This window comes from Podarcis tiliguerta, assembly GCF_965153285.1.
Source record: "Podarcis tiliguerta genome assembly, chromosome: 7".
Classification (NCBI taxonomy): domain Eukaryota; kingdom Metazoa; phylum Chordata; class Lepidosauria; order Squamata; family Lacertidae; genus Podarcis; species Podarcis tiliguerta.
Window position 1 is genome coordinate 57,726,445 of NC_139540.1, and position 25,064 is coordinate 57,751,508.

Consider the following 25,064-nt stretch of genomic DNA (forward strand, 5'->3'; position numbering starts at 1 on the left):
TTTGAGAGGGTCATGGCAAACCTGCAGGCATTCCTGGATGAATCTTGATTATCTAGCCCCATTTCAGTCTGTCTTCAGACCCAACTTTGGGACTGATTCTGCCTTGTTCCTCAGATTTGGGATTGAACTGAAGTCTGCAGCTGGTGCAAAACACAGCAGCTGTTGCTTGTGGGAGACAAACTACCACTAGCACATACCTTTCTTGTAAGTTTTGCACTGGCTGCCAATCTTCTAGGATGTTGTACTAGCATAAGGCCCTAAACTACCTGGAAAAGCCCCTGATCCCTAGTTTGCAGGACTCCAAAAATCGTAGGAGCCACAGTAGCTCAAGAGCAGGGTTTTTAAGGGTGGGTGGCTGCCTGTTCTGTGAAATAGAATGACTGAAGACACTTTTGCTTCAATACTTTCCTGGCTGGATAAATGGGAAATGAGTCTGTATTTTGCTTTGCTGAGTTTTGTTTAAATGTATTGCTTTTTGTGTTTTTAACTGTATGTTGCTGTTTTTATTGTACAACACCTTGAGAGGATTACTGTTATTCATACCATTAAACAACCATGAGCAGCCCCAGTTTATACCCAGTCAGTTTCTCTTTCGTGTTAGGAAAGCAGGGCAGCCCAACCACTGTGCAGCTATGGTACATTTTGCTCATGGCTCCTGAAGATACCTTCCCTGGTATACAATGCTTTGCCAAAGCCATTGCTGTAGCTGGGGAGGAAATGTAACCATAATGCTGAAGAATTTATATACCGATATAAAGCTTTATTGATTACCATAAAAAAATCTGTCAGGTACATACATTTGAAGAGTCAATATCACAGCTAGAACAGGTTATCTTTATAAATGCAAAGCTGTTTGGTTGTTTTGTTTTTACATTATTTTACAGATTTGTAGAACTAGCATACTATTCAAAGGTATATTAAGGTTAGTATTTTGCTCACACATTGGGGAAGTATGTAAATTGTACAAAACAGCATACAACATTAGAGTCCCCCTTTTTTTCATTCTACCCACAGAGATCCCCTTCATACCACCAAAGTGTTCATGCTCACAGCGCTTTTACTTTTTCTCCACAAGACAAACTTTAAATACTCTATTTTATTTACAGACCCACAGTAAGATTTTTCAAGAAATTACAAACCAGCTATAAAATATTCTGGCAGGTTTTACAAATTCATTCCTATTGTACAAAACTGTTAGATGACTAAAGTTTAAGAACATACAACTTAAATAATCAATGGAATAACTATGCACATGTTTGTACACAAACACACTTAACACTGTTTAACAGTTCTTAATGTGTTGCCTTTTTCACACAATTATATTCCAAGGCTCACTCATACAGCTTTCATACTGTTACTCAGCCATTTAAATTGTGAGTGTTTATAGCAGCATATCAGTGGTACCAGAAAATCCGCACATATATATTTAAAACAAACATTCTACTAATTTATTAATCATCAGATAGAAAAAATACAAACTGCTAATTCATCTAAAGTGGCAACATTTTACACAACTGTGTGTAAGATGTATGAATTGTATTAGTTTCAGAACACATACCCTAAACCAGCAAAGTGTTATAAATTAAAATTCACTACAGAGAGTACTGACAGGTATGTTATTTACACTTTGGGTGAAATGTCAGCTTTGTATCAACTCCCAAAATTGGAAGCAGAGGCAACTAATCCACTAAAATAAACACAGTGTTCTGAATAAGTGAAGCTTGGCATAAATAGTATCCCTTACAGGAAGAAGCCCACAGTGCAACTCTAGTAGGCACTTAACACAAAGCCCCACTTCGTACCACAAAATGTTTACGTACCAGTTCTATTGCACACTGCAGACCATGAAACTTAACGTGTGTGTTTTTATTTCAAATTTAACAAGTGACTTCCTCACGTATAGATAGAATTTTTAAATTTCTAGTTCCTATGGCAAAATGGTCTCCCTGATCCAGCTAAAGGTTACAGGCACGTGGAAGCAGATTTCCACACAAGTATTCCACAAAGTGGGTGGACAACTTCATAAAAATGTGTACTGTTCCCAGCCTTGTCCAACACATGGGGGTGTGCGCGTGTAGCTCTTTGGGGGTAGTGAAATCCCATCAACTGACTGTTCAGGAGGGAGACCAAGGAGCTGGATTCAATTTACCCTGTCCACTCTCCTCCCCTCTCTGTTAAACAGCTGGTCTACAGAACTTCAGTTTTCAAAAGGTTAGTTAGGGGTGTGACCCTGGCTGTCCCAGGTATGCTGTGTTGGACTTGGGCCACCATTAGTTTGTTTTATTTAGAACTGCAATACATTTTTATATAAAAACTCCTCCAAGATAGAGGCATGGAGAAGATTTCAAACATTCCACAAAAGCTTTGGAAGAAGTCCATCTCACATCTTTCTGTATTTTGCACTTTTTTTTGCAATTACTATGACGGAACATACAAATCAAAGACTCAAGACACACACTCTACGGAAGGCACAGTTTGAAATATAAAGGAATAATTGCTATGTGTGACTAAAACTGTTCTTCAGCCCTTCACAAAGCTTGTAGACACAAGAAAGTATAATCATTCCTCCATTTCAGATTTCATCCTTCTATACTTTGCTAAAACCAGTAGCTACCAGAACATGGGATTGAGGTAACTCTGATGAGAAAGTCTGCAGTTCTGTGTTTGCACTATTCTAGAATTATTTTCCCACAAATATCAAGCATTCCAAATTATGATATTGAAATGGGACAAGGATTAAGAGGTAAGAGAACAGAGAACATGGAATGACAGCAGGTACTCTGGTTTCATTCTAAAAATATGTGGGGGTGCAGAGAGAGAGAGAGAGAGAGAGAGGAAAAAAGAGACACAAGGGATAATCAGCTGCATAAAAATTCATCTACCAATGCTGGCAATTTTTCAAAATCGTAAGAATCAAAGAGGTCACTGATACCCTCCTCTTCGCCAAGACTGATCAAATAGTCTTCATGAAGTAGAGGCGGCAGCAAGCTTACAAATGGCCCTTCAAAACCTGATGCAATTTGGTCCTCTGTCTGCTGCAGAAGGTTGGTTGGAGAGGCCAATGGGGAGATGGTTGCTGTAGTTACTGAACAGTCAAGACTTCCCGAGTTATCAGAAATCAAATCTGTTTCAAGAAATAGCATTATTTTTAAAAAACTTGTAAGAGGGTTGCACACACAATTTTACATTATTAATGCATGTCAATGTTTCCCCCCTCCCCTTCCCTTCAACGTCTATTGTTGCTGTCTCTACACAGCTTATCTTGGTAGAGAAAACAATTTTTAAAATGGGCAAGTTGCTCTGAGCAACAAGAATGCATCAGAATGATTGGGATACAAGTCTTTCCCTCCCTTTGACTGTGTTCAGAGCGGAACAGGGATGACCTTTAACACATGAGCAGGGATGCACTTGTTTAGGCCAAAATTGTGATCTCTGGGGGGGTGGGAATATTTCCTGGTGGTTGCTTCTATCAGGTGCAGAGTTCATCTCAAGATGCCACTGGAGAAGTCAGCACAGCTATTTAGTCTTTTGGCTATGCTAGTGTAACAAATGGATTTTTAAGGTTGTATTTGTTCAAAGTAGTCCTACTGAAATGAATGAAACCAAGTCAGCCTTAAATTTCCACGGGTCTACTCTGAGTAGAACTACCATTGGATACAATACCAAGTCTCATGTGACCTTTTATAAAAAGAAAGAAGTTTCATTTCTCAATGCTGAATGTTACACACACAGCCTTCTATCTTAGTGGCCAAGAGGTGGACCCAGAACAACCAAATAACAATTATTCTGGAGATAAATGAAAATAAAGTTATCAGAGGATGGTTGTACGTAAAGCAGCCAGGCTAAATCTGAAAGCAAGGACAAGGCGAACGTCAACAGACACAGCTAAAGTTAACACTATCTTTTTCAACCAGCAGCTATTTGGAGTAATTGCTGCAAAAAGAATGCCTTCCCAAATAGGGATGACATTTTATTGGCAAGATACACCCGGGTGATGGTGGGGAGGTCTTTAGCCCTTAACCCTCCCCCCCTCTTGCAACATACGGACATTATCTCCCCACACACCAGTTCTCCATCCTGCTAAGAAGAGAGGAGGGTTGGAGCAGGAGAAGCAGTCTTCTGATTGTAAATTGTGTTGTCTGCTTTTAATACTGCACGTTTACATTCTTGTAACCTGTCCTGGGAAGAGCAGGTAAGAGCAGACCCAGTAGATAGTTGCCTGGCCCTTGAAGAAGCAACGGTTGCATCTTGTGGCAAATGCAAGTAGTGACAATACCTTCCTTCCTGTCCCACCAGCCAAAAGCCACCTTCTGAGCTATGGAAAACTCATCTATCCTCTTTCCCTTTTTTGCTCTGCCTCACATGCTCTGAGCATCACAAAAGTTTTGGAACTTGACAGAGCATGTCTCTTACAATAGACAAAAGTAGGCAGCCACCACTTTTAAGTGACAAGAGATAATTCATAAATGATATTACCTATCATGCATAAATAGACAGCTCATAGTGATAGCCTTTAGATGTACATGCCTGAGTGTACATGCACAGCAGAATTAGTTTATGGTCAGTGATTTCCCACATCCACCAACCCAGACAGCAAGCTCAGGGCATGGAAGCACTTACAATCAAGGCTATATTCTGAATAAAGTATGACAATGTTGAGGGGGAAGGTACACACACACGCCGTAGCATTCATACTTCCTTTAGTCTAAAGAAATCTAGCATTCAGCACATCATTTATTAACTGAACAGACTGAATTACACTTTCCCTTTAATTATACTTGGTCAATACAACTTTAAAAGGCAAAATGTTACCTTTGGAAACATTCCTTGAGATATTTCCATTATGATCCTGATCTTGCGTTTTCATTGGACTGTGGTAATCTGTTTCTTCTGGACACAAGTAAACTTCAATAGGCCCCTGGGTACTAGATAAGTGTATTAGCTTATTCTGCAAAGAGAAAACATCCCCATTTTCAATATGTCTTCTGCCAACAAAATGCAACAAGCGGCTACTGGAGATTTATGGTTCATTTTTATAAGGTCCAGGGTGCTAATCAAAGTCAGTTTGTGTGGAAGAGTAACATGTTTCTGCAAGGGTCTGTGCACATTTAATCATGCAGGTGAGACTGCTATTCATTTACGAATGATATAAAAATCATGCGTAAGGAACAAGTGGATGGCACATTCTCTTCCTGAACATCAACCTTTGTCTCAGGACAACTTCATATGCAACCTCACAATCCATTTCACTCTTAATATACTAACAGTGCAAGTCTGTGCATGCCTACGCAGAAGTAAGTCCTACTAACCTCACTAGGATTTACTTCTAGGAAAGTATGTATAATGACGGTAGCCTAACCTAAGGAAAAGCCCTGCGTAGGTTGAAAGCTTACAGACCAATCGAGAATTGGTCCAGCAAAATATACTGCTAATGCTAAACAGGCCAGCAGCAGAGCATATGCCCGCAGAGGGCGCCCTCCACAGGTCACAGTTCAGGGTTAGGAGAGGGAAGCTGCTGCCCACTCTCCTCCTGTTCCGGTCTGACCTGGCAGCAGAGTTACTGCAGCCAGGCAGGAGGTGCCTCGCAGCCCAGGAGGGTGGGCAGCAGCATGACCCCCGATTCTCCAGCTCTTCGCCGCCGGGTCAGAAGTGACTTGGTGGGCAGAGCTGCTGCAGTGGCCGAGGATGGTGGGCAGTAGCGCTGCCGCCCACTCACCTGCTTTCCTTCCCCAGGTCAGGCCTGACCCGGGCCCCGCGGAGCTGCGCCAGGCACAAGCGCCGTAGTCAAAGTGCAGCTCCTTCTGGCATGGAGTCAGGTTCCAATGAAGGAGCCTGCTGTGGGGGCCCCTGTTTGCACCCCCTCTCAATATTGGGCCCGGGAGCACGGTAACAGCAGCACCCCTCTGCTTGCTGCCCATTCCAAATTGCCCAGCTGAAGCCTTCTTAAAGGGGTATTGCAGTGGTTCTTGCAATGGTTGATTTTGAAGTGTTACAGTACTCTTCCCCCCCGTTTTGTTATAAGCCACTTTGATTCTTTTTGTGGAAAAGCAGCATACCAGTAAAATGGTGAATGAAAAATAAACGAATGTTAACGGCAGGTGGGTGTGGCCTGCCCAAAATGGCCTGGTGGACCAAACTGGGAGGCTTGGCGGGCCAGAGGTTCCTCATTGCTGTCTTAGAAGGTGGAAAAGCCAATATTTTATTTTATTTTAACATCAAATTAGATTGAGAAAGAAGTGCAAGGTGGAAAGTCAGTTTAAGAAAAAGCAAGGCACAAGGCACAAACACTACAATGAGTGAAATAATCAGAGGGGGTGGTAGCAGACCAACTTCTCAGGGAACAAAATGAGCAAAAAAAGATAAATGAGACAGCATTAACCAAGATCTAGTAGTCAGAAGGAAAGAGAGGCATAGAAGAATGATCTCCCAGGTTCCAGAAACCAAAAAATTAGAAGACTGCCCATTAGCATTTTTTATTGCCATATAGAAAAATGATCCCATTCAGTAAAGCTTATACATAAATATGGTATAAGATGTTACACATTGTGTAAGATTGACTTACAGAAGAAAAACCACAAGCATTTTATTCTTACCTCTATTGGGTCAGGCACTTCAAGTTTTGTTTCTGGAGGAGCTTTCACAAGTATGACAGTTTGGTCTTTAAGGCTACTTATTTCTTGAATGTCTTCGTATCTAACATAAGCTAATGTAAACTTTGTTAAAGAATTGTTCAGAAGCAGCTTTCAGTCACGTGTATCAGCACACTAAAGTAAATATTCTTACACTGTTCCCCCATCAAGGTTACCGTTAGCTGCTCTCTCCCTGCTTCTAATACTAAATTTTAAAAATAAATAAGAATGAAACTGAAACAGCCCTGAAGTTGGGCAAAGCAAGGAGCGATCTGTTGAGATTTCTTGGCTATACTTCACATTTTTTGATTATGAAATAATTTGTAAGGTTTTTAGAAATTACACCAAGAAATCAGTCTTGTATTAACTAGAATCCAAACAGTGTTGAAGTGAGCTGCTACTGCAGAACATCAGTCATAGTTTGAAAAATATCATTATTATAATTTATTTATTACCCACCCTTCACCAAAAGGTCCCATGGCAGGTTACACAATGAAAACAGTTTAAAACCGCTTACTTACATGTGATTTAAAATTATATGAACAGCTATAAGTTAGCATCATGCTTGCTGCAGTATATCATTAATACCACCAATACAATCCACTACCCCTAGCCTTTAGAGAAATGTTAAGATTTCCCAAATGAGTTCAGGCTTAAAGGATATCTCCGATTCTCAGAATCTTCTCTTAGTAGCTTTAGGTCAAGAGAGCAGCTTTGTATCAACTCGTCCAACTTTTGCTCTTCCTGGTTGAGTTCTGCCACCTCCTTGGACAAGCCTTGACAGTGTGCCAACATGCCCCCAAAGTCCGACAGACTGCAGCCCCTACAAGACAAGTGAACAGACACTTCACAGGCATTCCTAAAGTTCCGCGGTCCAGACGAGACAAGAGTTTCTCTTAAAACTTCATGTGACTATTCAGTTCAGAAGAAGCTGAGTGCTGAAGATTTGGCAAGTCGCATTGTCTGAAAAACTAGCACATCAAAGCAAGCTGGCGAGAGGCGAGGCTTAACAAGATCTCTTTTTAAAAACATTGTTTCAATTTATTCTATACATATACAGAGGGATTTTCAGATTCCACCCATGATTATCTCATTCCTCCTTCTGGAAGGATGGTGTGCCTTACGTGATGTGCAAAGATAACAAAACACCATTTACTAATGGCATTTTGGGCATAACTTTCTTTTAGTGGCAGTGACTCTTGCTGCATGTTTGAAAATACTCTAGTTCCATTTGTTTTTGTCGTTTACTTTTAAGATTCAGTGTTTGCACATAATTATCAATAGTGAAGAGCTGCCGCGCCAGCTTGCTTTGCTCACTAACCCCACCTATCCCAATCCCACTTCCCCCCCCACCTGGCCAAGCCCTCCTTCCTGTACACCCAGCCCAACCCCCGAAGCTGCACACTTCCTTCACAGCACACTTTACTCCCAAACCCTTTTAAAGGAGGGTCGGAGGTGCTTCAGAGAGCTGCTTGCCAACATGCTCTCTGAAGCACCTCCCACTTTCCTATAAACAGTGCAGCCCTGTGAACTGTAGCATGATTACATTCTTGCAATTTCATTATATAGTGAGAAATGGGGGGGGGGGGGGGAGAGCCTCTTCCGGACCTTTGGGTAGTGGGGTGCTTCTCCACTTGGACCCAAGGCCAAGCAGGACTCCATGATAAGAGTTTCAGACTAAGAAAAAAAATTGATTCTCACTTCTTATATTCCCTGTTTTAGAAGAATTAAGTCAAAGCACATAAGAAATGCACATGTGCTGCAAAGTATCTTTTTGCCAAGAGATCAATACCATCAAGTATCAAAATTCTCAAGTTGAATGTATGCCACCTCCATATCTGGATCAAATTTAAAGTTCATCTCATTTAATGGGAAGTACATGGCTATGAACTGGAAACTTCTGGTTCAGATTTCAACTCAGTCATGAACTCATTATGTAGCTGTCGGGCAAGCCACTCTTCCAAGCTCACCCCCAAGTATCCACCACCATATTAAAACCAAATTTCTACTGAGGCTATGCTCAAGCTTCAGAACAAGCAAACTGTTACTGTGCGGCGTGGGGGAGAAGGCAACATCTTGCATTCCTACATCCCACGATGTTCCCTTGCCTTCATATGCTTCCTATGCAAGAGGAACTGGTTGAGTTTCTCTCTCAACAGTACTGCTGGCGTAACCTGTGTACTTGAGCTGGGGGTGTCTAAACTCACACCTGCACCATGCATAGACATCTCATGGCTTCCCCCAAAGAATCCTGGGAACCGTAGTTTGTTAAGGGTGCTAAAATAGCTCTCTGGAGGCAAATTGTATTTCCCACGACTCTTTGGGGGAAGCCATGACTGTGTGGCATAAATGTGCTTTTCATATGTATGGTATGGATGTGACCCAAATTGTCCCTGACCACAGCTCAAAATGCTTCATGTGCATTATTTAAGCAGAAGCTTAAACATGCAAAATTTGATCCCTTTCTGGACTGTAGCTCTGTATTACAAGTGTTTGTTTTTCCCCTACGCAAGTAAGTCCCCAGCCGTGGAAAGCTAGTGGATAAGGAGAGTAGAGGGCTCACTTCCCATAATATGCCAGTTTCTACACACAGAGAAGTTGCTTTTATTTTATGTTTTAAAGAAATGTGAAAATATGCCACCAACAAAATGCAATATCAAGGAAAGGGCTGTGCTACACAATATTTTTAGATGTCTGAGTAAGCCATGAGAATGTAGCTGAATCACTTTGGGCACATCAGAATTCAGTTGTCTGTCTCCACTGGTAGCCAGAGGGCTCCAAGCAGCTCATAAGTAAAACATGTTGTAGGTTTGTCCACAGCGCCTGACAAGCAGAGGGACGCTGCCTCTGAATAAGCCTCATTTGACCAAGTATTATGGGCAGTGGTTTGCAAGCCACCATTCCCTTTCCCAATGCATTCCATGTGATATGTGGCCTTGACCTACAGCCAATCCAAACATACACAGTCAGACCACGTCATAAGATACCTCCATGAATGGCAGGATTAAATTTCCCTGGGTGGGAGTCAACTATGTTTTACTCAGAGTAGATTTAACTTAGCGGTGTTCATCGATTTCAGTAGGCCTTCTCTGAGTAAAGCTTAGTGGAATAACTCGTTATCCTCCAGCATACAAAATACTTTCGTGAAAATGAAATGTGAAAGTGCAAGGCCGTCCTGTAGGGAACAAGAATATAGCACTAGGATACTTACATCCACTGAATGTTGTTCTTGGATTTTTTTTTAATGAGGTGAATGCCTTCCAGGACATTGGTGATGTCATAAATCCTCCTTTTTTGTACCTTAAGGACTTCTGCTGCTTTGTTCAAATCTACGACACCGTCTGGGGACTGGCTCAGAAGCTGAACAAACTTCTTGGTGAGAAGACCCAGCGATGTATCGTATCGCGTCTTTTCTGAAGGGGATTTGGGAGCTTGAAGAAAAATTAAATTTATGATGATTATGAAGCCGGTGTTAAATCTCTATTTTAAACCTTCGGAGTAATTGGGAGTAATCGTGTGCATTGTACACGGGACCACTCAGAGCCAGTTCAACATTATACATCCACAGAGTAGCTAGGCTCGAGTACCTTTTTCCATTGCTTTTCTCGAGACATGTTAACTTTCAAGCCATATCTATTGTATAAAGAAAAGACAGTGTGAATAAACTGGAGGTATAGCTTTGTATGTAAGAGAAAGGTAGAAAGTGCTTCATGATTTTGTGCATCACCAGCTTGTAAATAACAAGCTAACAGAAGCTTTAAAAACAGTTGCTTCGGTTAAACCACCCTCCAGTTATGACCTATACCTCTCTGTTGTGACATTCAATGTAACTCTTAACATGTTATGCATTTATTTTGAATGTGTGTATCCTGCATTGTAGCCCCAAGAGAAGCTTTAAAAAAAAATCTGCATTCACATTCAAAATAATTTGCACATAAAAATCAGAAGCAACATGGCGGGCATGTTTATTCAGAAGGCTCAGTCTATGATGGAGACAAAAGTTCCCTTACTTGTACTAGGCAGTTTCCAAGCAACAGTCCTACTGAAGACCTCAAAAGCAAGGGAGTGAGGCAAATGGCTAGAACTCACTCAATGCATGATGAACGCCAAGCCTTTCTTTGTTGGCAATAACCTTGATTTTCCACAATTCTAGAACATGAGGGGACAAGTAGCCCCCACTTCAGAAGATTTCCTTCCAAGTCATGGAGGGCAATTGCAAAGTCAACCCACATGTATGTGCATAAAACTAGCTCACTTTCATCTGCTATCCCCTACCCTCACATGTTCACTTTCCACAAGCTAGAGAACACATGAAGAAGACTAATATCTAGCTCAATAGCAGTACCTGTGGCCCTCCAGATACTTTGAGATAGAATCACAGACTTGTACAGTTGGATTGGACTACAACTCCCATCAACCCTGACCACCAGCCATGCTCACTGCGGCTGATAGGGAGTATAAGCATATCTGGGGAGCCAAAGATTCCTCACCCCTGATCCTGCATACATGGGTAGAACAAAAATGCAATGTGAAACAGGGGGTGATAATTTTAGTCAGAGCAAAACAACCATGAAGGGTACCTGAGAACACACTGAATGCATTGGCTTGATCAATGGGCAAGGAGCAGTGATTCAAAATCCAGAACGGTAACATGCTGCTTTGAAGCTCTTTGCAACACATTTAACCAAAAATGTTCCTTACTTTTGGGACTATCTGGACTTCTAGTTGCAGCTCTCCCTTTCCCCTTCGGCGTTCTTAGTCCTTCAGCCAGAAACTGCTGTCCGCTTCCTCCCAGTTCCAGTCTTCGCTTTGCCTGTCAAAAGAGCAGAGTTCCCGTGAAGAGCAAAATCAACCTTATAAGATGAAGTTGTGCTTTACAGGACCTAGAAATTATTATAGTAAGGAGGCGAGCCAGGAAATCCATGTATCTTTCTCAACTTCTTAGGTGCCTGTAGATATTGTAGAATGCTTTTATTTTGTTGCAGATACCTCCCCCCCCCCAAGGCTCCCTCTTAATGGTGTTCTGTAACATAGAAGCTCACAAGTGCTTCAAGTTGAAAGCCTGCATATTCCTGCATTGATTAGGGCATAGAATCATAGAACTATAGAGTTGGAAGGGACCCTGAGAATCATCTAGTCCAAACCCTGCAATGCAAGAATATGCAGACGTCTCATGCAACTGGCACATCATGAGGCTCGGATCTGAGGCCCCCCAAAACAAAGACTGTGATCACAAAGTTTTCCCCACCTCCTCATTATGCAGATGAAGCAAATAGTTCACTATCTCCTCCTTTCCTAGTGCCATAGCAAGACAGCTTTCACCCTTCCTATGTCCTTCAACTGTCTGCCCTGGATCACAAACAAGATTCAGCAGCTGAGTGAATAACCCACCATAGTTGCATTCTAACTGGGTTACTTAGTCTGTATCAATGATGCTTTGCTACACAACCTAAAGTTGCTTCTGCTAAACTCTTCTTCCAAATATATAACTTCCTAGTATACCACACCAGGCTTCCCCTACATGCAGATAGCTTGAAGTTCTAATGTGGCAGCTACAGATAAAGTTCTGTGGGCATCGTGACAACTGTAGGGGCTGACTTTAGCAGTATCAGTATTTCCAAATCATGCAAGTACAGTTGTTTTGCCAAGTAAAATTATCCCGTTATAGAAGAATATCTATGTTCACCATGTCTCTATATTCACTATGTTAAAACAAGCCAAGTTTTATATGGTAGCCTCAACTCTATTCCATCAATTCTGGGGTATGCATTTTATTTATTTCCTGCGTTTTATTATAATCATTATTATTTTAATTTGTCAGAAAACCAACAAAATGGCCAACATACACAATGAACACAGGTTAACTGAATGCAGTTAGGTAGAAACAAATGTTGTAAGACATTCTAGGTTTTTCATTTGACCTAGAATATCAGACAGACTAACATTTTCACGGACCTCAGTAGCAAAGCTCACTACCACAGTGGCGACATTTGTCAAACACAACACACATGCAGACAATATGAGGTTTGGCACCATAAACTTTGTAAAATTGCCTAATGAGACTCATTGCTATTCCAATCCTTTTTTTATGGTGGTAACCACAGATGGGGTGAGAACAGCTTTGAAATACTACCAAAACATTTCAGTGATCTTACGCTTAAGTCTTTGGGGACTAAGAGTTTTCCCACAAAACCGAGCTCCAAACTTGCCACCATGTTTTGATTCACTAAAAATGAAAATTTTTGAGAAATATGGGCAAAAAAGGAGCAACAGCTCAGAGAATACATGCTTTGCAAGAAAATGGAATCAAGTTCAGTTCCTTAAACATCTCTTTGAAATACTGTAGTACTTCAGGTTACATACGCTTCAGGTTACAGACTCCACTAACGCAGAAATATTACCTCAGGTTAAGAACTTTGCTTCAGGATAAGAACAGAAATCGTGCAGTGGTGGCGCAGCGGCAGTAGGAGGCCCCATTAGCTAAAGTGGTGCTTCAGGTTAAGAACAGTTTCAGGTTAAGAACAGACCTCCAGAACGAATTAAGTTCTTAACCTGAGGTAGCACTGTAATATTGACCTGTAGACCTAAGCTGGTGTCTAAGACCTTGAAAATCCATTCCTAGTGTTGGGTAAGATTTGATATAAAGACAGCTCTTTATTCTATGATTCTATCTTAACATACTTCTGTGGTCACCATATTAATCTGATGCCATCCCTTTAGTTGTCTGTCTTTGTGGGCTATATTAACACTTCTACTGCAAAGCCCTAACACTTGACTTAACTGAAGGCATCCATTCTAACAGAAAACATGTTCAAGTAGGAAATTTCCAAAGAACCACCACGAAAGTTAAGCTTACTTATAAAGTATGTAATATGAAATACAGCTCATGTTAGGTTAGTTCAGAGATAGGTCCCCCACTAGTTAATTTGACACTCAACACACCTTTCCATCACACACACATTTATATATTGGCATGAGCGCCGCCATTAAAATGAGAGCATTTAGAAAAGGGTTTGAAATCTGCAACTGCCCAGATGTGTATGGACTACAGCTCCCCCACCATCCCTAACCGCTGGCCATGCCAGTTGGGACCAATGGGAGTTGTAGTCCAATTAACATCTGGTGAGCCACAGTTCCCACCCCTGCTTTAAATATCTCGAAGCAAGGGCTGTGAGAATGACTGGCCTTGCACAAATGGACCTTGAGCTTGTTTGGAGGTTCTAGCAGGGGAGCGCAGCTATCGTATACCCTTGACCGAAGAACGGTACACTCCTTCTATCTGGGATGGTCGTCCTCTTCCACCGAGCGCGCAGCTTCGGGAGGGACGCACATGGAGCGGTGAGGGAGGAAGGGGACACCCGCCTAGCCAGCCAGATCAGCCGAATCAACCCTGGCGATCAATGGGGTGACAGATGTCGCAGCCAGATCGCCCTCACATCCGACTGGCCTAATACTACAGAATTTAAGGAAAGCCACACCCCATTCTAAAGATGCACCCTTCATATTTATTGGCACAGTCCATTTTGGTTTCAGGTATGCATACAACAGTACAGCTGACTCTTAGGGGTTGTTTCCACAACTGTGTAGTTTTGTCTCCTTTGAAGTGCACCAATCTTTAGCCGCTTACAGAAGAAGCCGTAAAACTTTTGAGCTGGCTGTTAGATTTGGATTTATATGATGGGGTAGTCATTGGAAGATTGAAAGGGTTTCAGCTTTGTTATGTGGGCATTGGACACAGAAGTTAAAATTAAACCACGGATCTGCTGAAACCTGCCTCAATATATGTGTTTGTGTGAGCAGGGGGAGGGGGGATTTAATAATAACTCAAACAGAAAATGCAAATATGCAAGTCTTGTACATAGCAGTCACAATCTCAGCAGCCACTTATTTCCTGAAAGATCTTGGTCTGCAACAATTCAGATGTTGAAAACTACAAGAATTACTTGAGGTGAGCACGTACCTAGAGACATCCATGCCTTCTACAATGGCCAACACCCTCCCATTAGCAAACTACAGAATTCAAGCCAATATATATTTCACACAAATTAAATACAGTGGTGCCCCACAAGACGAATGCCTCGCAAGATGGAAAACCCGTTTTTCAATGCGCTTCGCAGGATGAATTTCTCTATGGGCTTGCTTCGCAAGACGAAAATGTCTTGCGATTCTTGCGATTTTTTTCCACTCCCCACCCCCTTTTTCTAAGGCACTAAGCTGCTAATAGCCTTTTAGCAGCTAATCCGCTAATCCCTTAAGCCTTTAATAGCCGCTAATAGCCGCTAATAGGGTTGCTTCGCAAGACGAAAAAACCGCTAAATGAAGACACTCGCGGAACGGATTCTTTCCGTCTTGCGAGGCACCACTGTATATGATATGGGACGTGGGTGGCGCTGTGGTCTAAGCCACAGAGCCTAAGGCTTGCCAATCAGAAGGTTGGCAGTTCAAATCCCCGTGACGGGGTGAGCTCCCGTTGCTCGGTCCCTGCTCTGCCAACCTAGCACGTCAAAGTGCAAGTAGATAAATAGGAACCGCTCCAGCGGGAAGGTAAACGGCGTTTCCGTGCGCTGCTCTGGATCGCCAGAAGCAGCTTGGTCATGCTGGCTACATAACCCGGAAGCTGTACACCAGCTCCCTCAGCCAATAAAGCGAGATGAGACCCACAACCCCAGAGTCGGTCACAACTGGACCTAATGGTCAGGAGTCCCTTTACCTTTAAATATATGATGTACTTTAAAAGGTGCTGTGTTTTCATCAGTTAACAATAACCACAGTTGAGATGATACATATTGTGGTTGAACAGCAACATAATCAAAAGCACCCATGTGTCTCCTTGGTTGAAAAAAAGTCCCCAAGGCTAGCTGAGGCTTGTTCTAGTCACACTAAACTACAGTTTGGCAGATATCTGAAGGTGGCCAGTGAGCTCTTTGGATCCTGGTCTTACAGTTAACCTGTAAACATATAAATAAGGGTATTAAGCCTGTTGACCTTTCTACTTCAGTCATTACAAGCTAACCTGGAGTTTGCAAAAGACAGCTGGATGCTGACATCTTCCATAAGGTGGCAACCCAAAAAAACAACCTGAAATGGCTTCTGAAATAACCTGAAATGGCTTCTGAAATATCACAGAAACCATTTTAAGTACAGAATGGTTACCAGTGACTTCCAAAAACATATAACCTAACCTTTGCAGCTGCACTAGCATGACTCATATGGAAACCCTCATTCTAAATTGCAAGTTTCACAGTTTTATGTCATAATCTTATGCCCATCTACTGAGAAATAAGTTTGCATAGGATTGCAGGCTTAGGCACTTTCTGTAAATCAAGTTATTTGAAAAACACAGAACTCCATCTATGTTTTTCAGCCACCAACATAATTCATGAATAAAACGTAGTTAACAGTGTTTCCTTGAAGCTTTAGTTCCCCTTATCATAAATTGCATACCAGCAAAGGGGAGGGTTAAATTATAGGGAGAAAAATAGCAAGGCGATGGGAGTTTGGTTTTATTTAAGTGTGAGCTGTTGGTTTCCATTGATTTCTCAGCAGCTTTTGGCACCATTGACCATGGTGCCCTTCTGGAGCAGGAAACCATGGTTAATGACTTTTTGACAAGCCTGGGTATGAAGCCAACTTCACAGCATTGCTCCATATCCTGTATTGTTCTGAAGCTTTTAACCATAGTTTCTGGGTCTGAACTAAATGGGAAACCAGAGTTAATGGGAGATTTTGCTTCTGTGTGCTGTCTAGATTAAAAAAGGGAATTATACATAGACACGCCTTTGCAACTACCGGTAATTCAGCATGCATGTATTTTGTATTTGGGAGTCCACTTAGAGTGCAAAACCTAACATGAGAAGCAGACATAGGATAAATACGTTCATAATGGAGTACCCCTTTTGCAAGTGACAAGTTATTTCCATATAAAGCAATCAAAGCAGAATATTCCTTTCCAGAAACACAAATATTCCTAAACTCCTGATTTCATCGCTTTCCCCCAAACATTTAAGAGCATAGCTTGAATGATTGGCTTACATGAGAACTGCTCCAATACTAATAAGCATAAATGTTTAAAATTATGGTCTCATGCTTTCAATAAACCTTTTAAAAGAATGTTAAGTAGAGCCCTGCTAGATCAGGTCAGTGGACCTGATCCAGTCCAGCACCCTGTTCTCACAGTGGTCAGCCAAATAGGACCTGAGCACAATAGCACTTTGGCCACTTGTGATTCCCAGCAGCTGGCTCCGACAGCCGAGGTAGAACATAGCAATCCAGGTGTGGAGTTGCTGAATGTGGAGAATATTTCAGAAACAAGAACTTTACTGCCACCCTCCCCTCAGCAATAATCTCCAAAGTACTATCCTTATAATGGCTTTACAGTTGAAGAGCATGTGGGTTTTTTTAAAATGCCGAAGTCCTTTGCAAAAGCAGCCTTCATTTTAAAGGTGTAAGATTGTGCTTTGAGACACTCCTAAATATTTAAAAGAGCAGATCATATAAACAGCATTTTAAACACAAAAAGTGAGATCACTTTTTTCCGATCAGGTGGGAAAAGGTGATTTTTTTAAAGTCAGGCTTCCTCAACCTCAGCCCCCCAGATGTTTTGAGACTACAATTCCCATCATCCCTCACCACTGGTCCTGCTAGCTAGAGATCATGGGAGTTGTAGGTCAAAAACATCTGGAGGACCGAGGTTGAGGAAGCCTGTTAAGTGATTCACCAAAAGCTTCATTTTTGCTGCTGAGACAGCTATATTCTAAAAGAATGAAAAACTCTCTCTCTCTCTCTCTCTGTGTGTGTGTGTGTGTGTGTGTGTGTGTGTTTTAAACTCTCCTGAAATGCAGGTGGGTAGAACAGCTCTATGACATGCAAACCCCTACCCAAGAGAAAAATTCATCTTTTTTTTTTTTAAGGATTGTATTAAATGTTCAGGTAGGAAGATATTGAAAATGATCAATTTGTATGCTGCTTCTATCCCTCTCACAATCCAAAATTACTAATGGATTCACTGCCATTCCTTAGTGAATTGCTTATATTTTAAACAGACTCTCATTGGCTGCTCTTTTTCACCATCATTTCACTTGTAATATCCAGTTTCCTAGAAATCCAGACACATTTTAGGGGTAGAGGGAGATATGCATTTCCATCTGGAAACAAACCCAGTGTGTCACTTCAGACATGCACTAAGCCACACTCCCTGTAACTCACGTCAATGGGCCACAGGACTCAGGAGTATGTTTCTGTTAAAAGCAATTAGCTGCCTTAAAAAAGATTGGAATGCTTACCATCCTGCAGATGAAGGGTAGTCAATGCAGTGCCTTCCAGATGTTGTCAAACTCCAAACCAATTATCCCCTGTCCTCGTAGGCAATCATTAGTTGATGGGAGTTATAGTTCAGCAACATCTGGATGGCACCCTGTCAGCTAGCCCTGCTGTAGATGGTATCTGAATCATAGAATCACCTTATCAGGACCAAAAGGAGAGCCCTAACTTAAAGTAAAGCAATCAAAGCACTAATTATCTCAGTGTCCAATTCCCCAAATCAGTTCAAACCTACTTCACTTTAAGACGCTACTTAAGGAATACGAATGGTCCAGTCTTAAGGAAAATTTAATTCAAATGAAGCACCACTGATTTTACTTTTTGTCAACATGAGCAGGATAAGAGAGCAAGCTGCACAGGAAGTGTACCCCAATACACAAGTTCATCCCCCCACTGAGTAGTGAACAGTGCAATCCTATGCCTGTCGACTCAGACAGGGCTTACACCCAGACAAGTGTGTACAGGACTTCAGTCTAACAAGTCCCATCAATTTAAACAAGGCACAACTAGCTTTCTCTGAACTGGGCCCAGTATTTTATAACCGCTTCTCTCAACTTAACCCTTGTTTGATTTCTTGTCCATTTTAGAGCAAATGTACCACTTTAGAGCAAATGCACCTTCCATCACTATCAGAATTTTATTTCTATTTCTTTGAATAGATTATGTCTCATCCCCATCTTACCCAGATACCTTGCTTGGGTTGTTTTTCTGAAACAGGCTACTTCACAATCCTAATATACCTACTAACATTTGAGTGCTCGTATAGTTAAGAAGCCGTAACCTACCTTGCTGTTCTTAGGAATCTACAACTCAAATTCTGCCAGAGAATCAAACCACTATTGGAAACAATAATCTTGGCCATCACAGACCTAAGAGAGACCTACTTGCTCACAGAAAACTTTTATGTGGGAGGTTATGGTTAGGTTGAACTGCCCTAAAGAATAAAAGGACACAATCTTACCTCACTTACCTGGAAGTAGCCCAAATGAAGTAAATAGTACTTTTAAGAAGAATTTGTTAGGATTGCACTGTTAATCATTAACTTTCACAGCTCTCAGATCTTAATCACTTAGGCACTATATCTAACTTTTCCATTTATATCAAAATAAATTATATCCTAGATGATCAGAAATCCTACTTAAAAGATTCTGTAAGAGGCCATGATAGAACCAAAGGTCCCTTTTCTCTAGGTTCTTATGAGTTATGTATTAGTTTAATTCAAGCCTTAGCCACTTCCATGATGGGCTACAAGCATTTTCACTATGCAACGAGGCAAGGAAGGCTTTGCAGAATTTGGGATTTAATTCTTCTGCCCATGATATGCCACAAACTAGTAACATTGTGTGAAACTGTCTAGCAAAGCTGATTTTTAACATCCTAAGCAGTATTTGCAGATAGTGCTCAAATATTCATTTTTCCACTACACAGCAAGCTTCAAGTTATAGAGGAATACAAACTGCTGGCACTGCTCTAAATGTGTATCTTGATTTAAGAGAATATAAACTATGCCTGTATTTAGTTTATTCATAGTTTAAAATCTGAAATTGTCGCAGGATCATAGTAGTTCCTTGCCCTGATCCAAACCTAATCAGATTCTTAAAAAAAAAAAAAAAGATGCATAGGCAAGACTACTTGCACCCAAAACAGGGGTACAAATAAGCATCCCAGTGAAAGCAATGCAGTTAGATAGCATCCTCTTTCAATGTGTATTCCAATGCATGTCCTATTTCTACAAGTACTGTACTTCCCTATCCAGGAAATGATATGAATACAACCATCTACTTGCCCATAGTTTGTTTCAGGCATATAAGTTCAGACTCTTACTTTCCAAAGTCTGTGTATTTGTAGAGCACGAAATCAACAATAAACTGTCACTAGAAACACTATGGTGTCCTTTGTTTTCTGGTATACATTGGGGACTTTAATGCCTGCCACAATATAGAAAAGGCAGAAAAAATAATTTAATTATAGTTCATATTAGTTGATAAATCATTCACATTAGTTATATGAGACCCCAGAACTTCTGCCATGTAGATGCCCCAACAGATGACATAGAAAAAGGTCGTTGAAGGTAAAGTTTTTGTTAAATTACTTCTCTAAAATGTCCCCTAACTTAGTGTGATGTAATGGAGTGCCCAGTCACCATGGGCAAGGGCCTAGATCACAGAATCTGCTCTCAGGAACAGACAACCCATTTGTGAGCAGAATTAGTGGTAGAACAAGGATTTGCACATGTGTTAAATCATTCTAATATCTATACTTGTAGACACTACCACTGGAATAAGAACAGACTGCTCTTCTCATTGAAAACCACACAACCATCATGTTACAAATAGACTTTCTTCACAACACAAGTAATCATCTGCTACTTGACAGACAGACAGACAGACAGACAGACAGAGTTTCTATGGGACCAATACTATGAAAGACAATTGGGCGATCAGTTTTCCAGATTCAATACCATTTGGTAGTACATGAAATATATCTGCACTATGGCAGATGCCTGGCTTGATGTCATCAAGATTTAAAGCCTTATCTCACCATCCCAAATCCCTTAGAGAGCATGCTTCATATGACAAAAGCTTATATTAACACTCTCCAATTTACAGAAAGTGTCCATTAGGCCATTTTAATGTGATTCATACATACATTTTAATTCTTACTGCACATTTAACCCTGAATTGCCATAGTGGTGAGATGGCATTTGTTTGATTATTTTAATAATCTGATTTGAAGGCTGATAATGGGAAGAAAGATGGAACCATTCACTTTATTTAAAAGGAGTTGGAATTTGGGTTGTCTTTCTCTTTCTCTTCCCCTACCCTCCAATCCGGTCAGTTGGCTATAGGCCTTCTCTCAACTGAGCGAACAGCCAAGACAAAAAACAAAACAGAGATGATCAAGGCAACAGTCATGTTGTGGGTATAAGCCTCAGCCTAAAAAAGAAAGGTTCAAATGTTAGATCATACAAAATAAGTGGTGTGGTATCCTACATCATCAAAACAATGTCATGGTGATTGGGGCAAGAAAGGTCATTCCCACAAGCATGCATACATACTGTCAAGCACTCTTTTCAAACCTATCAGTGTAAGCCTACTTAGCTACCTGACAATACCCATAGAAAGGCTCAAAATTCAAGAAACAGAAAAGGCCTTCTGGTCCAGAAAGGCCCAAAATAGGGCTGCCCCAAAGTTGAAGACCACACCTAGCAGCTTCCCCATTTTATGGCTGTGTCCTATTTTGCAGGCCTACATTTCTTTACACAGCAAGAAGAAAAATGGGGTTCTGTTCCTGCCTCTTATCTCCCCACTGCCACTTGTATATCCAAACTTCATTTTGTTTCTGAACTACCAACTCCTGTGGAAAGTTTATAGGTTATAACAAGCAGGTACAAAAAGGCCTCCAGGAACAGCTTCAGAGGAGAAGTGGAGAGGGTGCAGTAACTTAATTATTCTGTAGCCTACAAACCACATTCCCACAGTTTATAAGCCTAACACAACAGGGTTTTTCCAACTTAAAGGGGGGGAAAACATTCCATTCCTCACAGAGATCACCCTTCCACCACCTTATCAGTAAAGAAATTATAATCGAATTATACTTTAACAAGAAGGAGGGGGGGGGGGAGAAGAAGAGTTGGAAACAAGACAAGTGGAAGTTTCAGTTTGAAACCCCGCACTGACCCAAGCTCACCCCACACACCCTGACCCCACACCCAAGCCCTGAAGTCATTTCAAACATGAAGCGGCACACAGGCAACGGTGGCCTGAAGCAGTTACTTGAACCGTCCCAACTTTCAGGGAGTCATCTCCAGTGACAGGCAGAGGCCCAACTCAGCTCAGCCACAGGAAGGAAAACACCGCATTCAGGGGCGGGGAGGGTGACCCCACGGTCATTCCCGTCGAGGGGCAAGATGGGGGGGGAGGTGAGGGGGTACTTTTTAAATATAACCTAGCACCCCAACTTTAATGCCCCCCCCCAGGAAAAGGACAGTGCTTGAATTTTGAGAAACTCTGCCGGGAAAATGAAACACAGTTCCTTCAGTGGGCGGCCAGTTCTGAAAGTGCCCGACCCCCCCCCCCACCGCACCCCCAAAGAGCCCACACGCCCCCCCTCCCCCAGCCTACCTGCTGCAGGGGCATTTCCAAGCCTAGCGGTGCCCCCCGGCAGCTCCCAGAGTTGAGAAGCAGGAAGGGCCGCGTGTGCGAGAGAGGGAGGAAGGCAGAGACCCGGGCACACGCGCGCTGTTGTGTGTCCGGGTGTGCGCTGCGCTGCGCGGTTGCCCAGGCCAGAAGAAGAAGGAGCGTGTGTGTGTGTGCGCGCGCGTTTGTGTGTCCCCCTCCCCCCGCTCGGCTCCGCGCCCCCCTCCTTCCCTCTCCCTCCTTCGCCCGGCTCCCAGTCACAGACGCGGCCTCGGCGCACGTGTGCGAAACGTCACCGCCGCCGAGTCCGGGGGTGAAGCGAAAAGGAGACCAGCGGGACAGAGAGCCTCCCCCTTCCCCCACGGCCATGCTGCCGAGGCAGACCCTGAACCCCACCCGCCGCCCCCAGGGAAGGGGGGGCAGCAGGATCGCGCGCCCCCTCCCCACGGCCAGTGCAGGCGCACACAAGAGCCCAGGTCCCGTGCCCCGCGCACCCCGCTCCGATGTCACGGGTGTCCCAGCCCGGCAAGCACGCTGCTTGCAGCACCGGCCTCTGCTACGCTCTCTTTGTTCCAGCCACCAGAAATTGAGGGGGGAGACGGGCGCAAGAGACGCCTCCCCCCCCCGACCCTCTTCCTTAAGGGAACTGCACCCGCGGCCCCCCCCTGCGTGTTTTTTGCACCGGGTGGGGAAGACTCCGATCGCTTCCCTCCCCCCACAATCCCGGCCCACAAGAACCCACCATGCGCCAAGAGGGGCCAGGAAATAATAATAATCATAATACAGTAATAAAGTTTCTAGCAAAACAGAGCGATCCAAGGCAAGCGGGGTTCCTCTGTCCCCCCACACCCCGGTGTGGGAGGAGGGCTGAGCCCAGCCAGACATGCACAAGATTGGGGAGGGAGGGAGGCATTTACCGAGGGTCGGCCTGCACTTTCCAGGGCGGTCTGCAGCAACACCGTCCGTCCAGCGGGCCCGTGCGGGGTGCAGCACAAGGCGCTGCCGCTGCTCACGAGACTGGGCCGGGCGCCCTCCGCCCCGCCGCCCGCCGCCCCGGGAAAGCAGGAGGAGACCCAAGGCGCCCCCAGCGCGGATGCCCCGGAACTGCTGCGGATCTGGAGGAAAGCAGCGGCGGGAGCGAAGCGGGCAGGGAAGCTGACGGCGACGGCGGAGGCCGCCGCCGCGGAATCCATGGGAGCCGAGGGCGGCCGAGCAGCGAGGGCGTGCGGCTGCAGTGCTCTCCTCCGCATCATTCCCCTTGTGGGTCTGCCTGCGCCCCGAGCGGAGTCTCCTCCCACCCTTGGCGCTGCTCCGCCGCCGCCGCCGCCCCCCGCCCGGCCTGCCCGGCTATTCGCCGCTCGATGCCCGCGCCGGACTCGAAATGGTCCGGGCCGGGGGTAGCGGGGGGTCTGCGGCTGCCGGAGGCGTCGTCGCGAGAGCGAGCGAGCCCGCGCGGCGGGCAGATGCCACGGATGGAGCCCGGCCGCTGCCGCGCGCTGGGGCTGCCTGGAAAATGGCTCCAGGAAGCAGCGGCGGCGGCTGCCGCTGACAATGAATGAAGGGAAGGGAGAAGGGTTACGCGCCAAGAGCCTCCCGCGAAACTCAGATTTCCCGCCCGCTTTTCAAATCGGATTTGCATAGCCAGGCCCCCTCGCCACGCCGAGCCTGCAGCGCCGTCTCATTGGTTTGCTCTTTCGGCCGGGCCTTCCAATCGCGAGGGACTTCGGGACTTTGCCGGCTCCTCATTGGGCTGCCGAGGCGCGGGGTTGCCCTGTTTTGCATAGTGCTTGTCCATTGGCTGCGGCTTCGGGGGATTCCCTTCTGAGCGGCTGGGATTCCGTACGCCGGGCTGACTGCTTTCCCTCCTCCTCCCCCTGCTTCTCCTGGCGCGGAGCTGCGCGCGTTCCCGAGCTTGGAAAAGGCAGGGAAAGCCCGCAGGTGCCTGGCTGAAGGCCAGCGAAATTGGTCTCACAAGTGAGTGAATGGGAGAACTCAGAACTCGTCAGAAATTACATTTTATAGCGCGGTCTTAGACTTTTTTTTGCAGAAGTAAGCACTGATTTCAGTGAGACATACAGTGCTTCGAATAAGTTTGATCGGCGGTAGTAGCCAAGTATCTGAGACTGAGTCCCATTGAACTCAGGGATCTCAATCAGACATTATATGTATATGACAGTCTTGTAAATAAGTCTTGTCTAGACTTGCCAGGTGTTATGAATGAATGTAGCCTAGTAACTTTTGTTTCCGTTGCTGCATTGCTAGGGGGTTGGACTAGATGACCCTTGGTGTGTGCTTTCCAACTCTACAATTCTATGATCCTTTGAAACAGATATGCAATTATTTACCCTAGACAAGAAGTGTTCCAAATGACAGCGGTTGTTGTTTTAATTATAAACAAATATTGTTCGAACATACCCTTTTACATTCCAGAATCTACTTTCCCACATGATGTGCACCTCTTCTTTTCTGTCCATTGTAATATAAGTTATTTTCATTTTATCCTGAATGTTCTTCCATAGGCATTTTGTACAGAGAAAAAGTGTTGTGACCATATTCCTTTGCATTGAATTTGGAAATCTGGAGAATACTGCATTGAACAGGTCAAGCTGAATAGTAATTAGAACTATTGCTAATTGATTAATCCCTTTTGATTTTGCTTGCTTAACTTCTCCATCTCCTGCTAAGGCTTTTCAGATTCCTCAAACCAATCATAGGCCTGGGATTCAGCCTGAAGCCTAGAAACCCTAGATCAACTATCCTAACTCGCATGTCTAAAACTGAACTACATATCTTTCCTAAGCAACTGTCCTCTCCTTTATTAGACTCTCTATGAAATGAGAGACAAAATGAGAGAGAAATGAGGGATGCGGTTGGCGCTGTGGGTTAAATCACAGAGCCACTTGCCAATCAGAAGGTCGGTGGTTTGAATCTCCACGACGGGGTGAGCTACCATTGCTCTGTCCCTGCTCCTGCCAAC

General features: G+C 43.7%; 1 protein-coding gene across 3 annotated transcripts; it reads right to left on the reverse strand.

Annotated features, from left to right (window-relative positions):
* Positions 1–739: 739 nt before the first annotated feature.
* E2F3 (E2F transcription factor 3) lies at positions 740–23,433 on the reverse strand. 3 transcript variants are annotated; one of them, XM_083449549.1, is made up of 7 exons: positions 23,005–23,433; positions 11,331–11,442; positions 9,841–10,060; positions 7,292–7,452; positions 6,594–6,706; positions 4,813–4,948; positions 740–3,124 (listed from the first exon to the last, which is right to left on the reverse strand). In XM_083449549.1, the coding sequence occupies exons 1-7, from the start codon at positions 23,338–23,340 to the stop codon at positions 2,859–2,861; spliced, it is 1,344 nt and encodes a 447-aa protein (XP_083305675.1). In that variant the 5' UTR covers positions 23,341–23,433; the 3' UTR covers positions 740–2,858. The 3 variants fall into 3 exon arrangements, with proteins under 3 accessions (XP_083305675.1, XP_083305677.1, XP_083305676.1); XM_083449551.1 differs by lacking the exon at positions 23,005–23,433 and adding an exon at positions 22,073–22,342 and having other exon boundaries at positions 6,594–6,708; positions 7,294–7,452; XM_083449550.1 differs by lacking the exon at positions 23,005–23,433 and adding an exon at positions 11,878–13,226.
* Positions 23,434–25,064: the final 1,631 nt, after the last annotated feature.

Excerpts from the sequence above, each read along its gene's own strand:
- E2F3 (XM_083449549.1), bottom strand. The coding sequence starts at position 23,340 with ATGATGCGGAGGAGAGCACTGCAGCCGCACGCCCTCGCTGCTCGGCCG. Across the intron at positions 11,443-23,004 it reads AAAGTGCAGGCCGACCCTCG|GCAAAGCGAAGACTGGAACT; the intron begins GTAAATGCCTCC and ends CTCTTTTGACAG. Across the intron at positions 3,125-4,812 it reads CTCAAGGAATGTTTCCAAAG|ATTTGATTTCTGATAACTCG; the intron begins GTAACATTTTGC and ends TTCTTGAAACAG.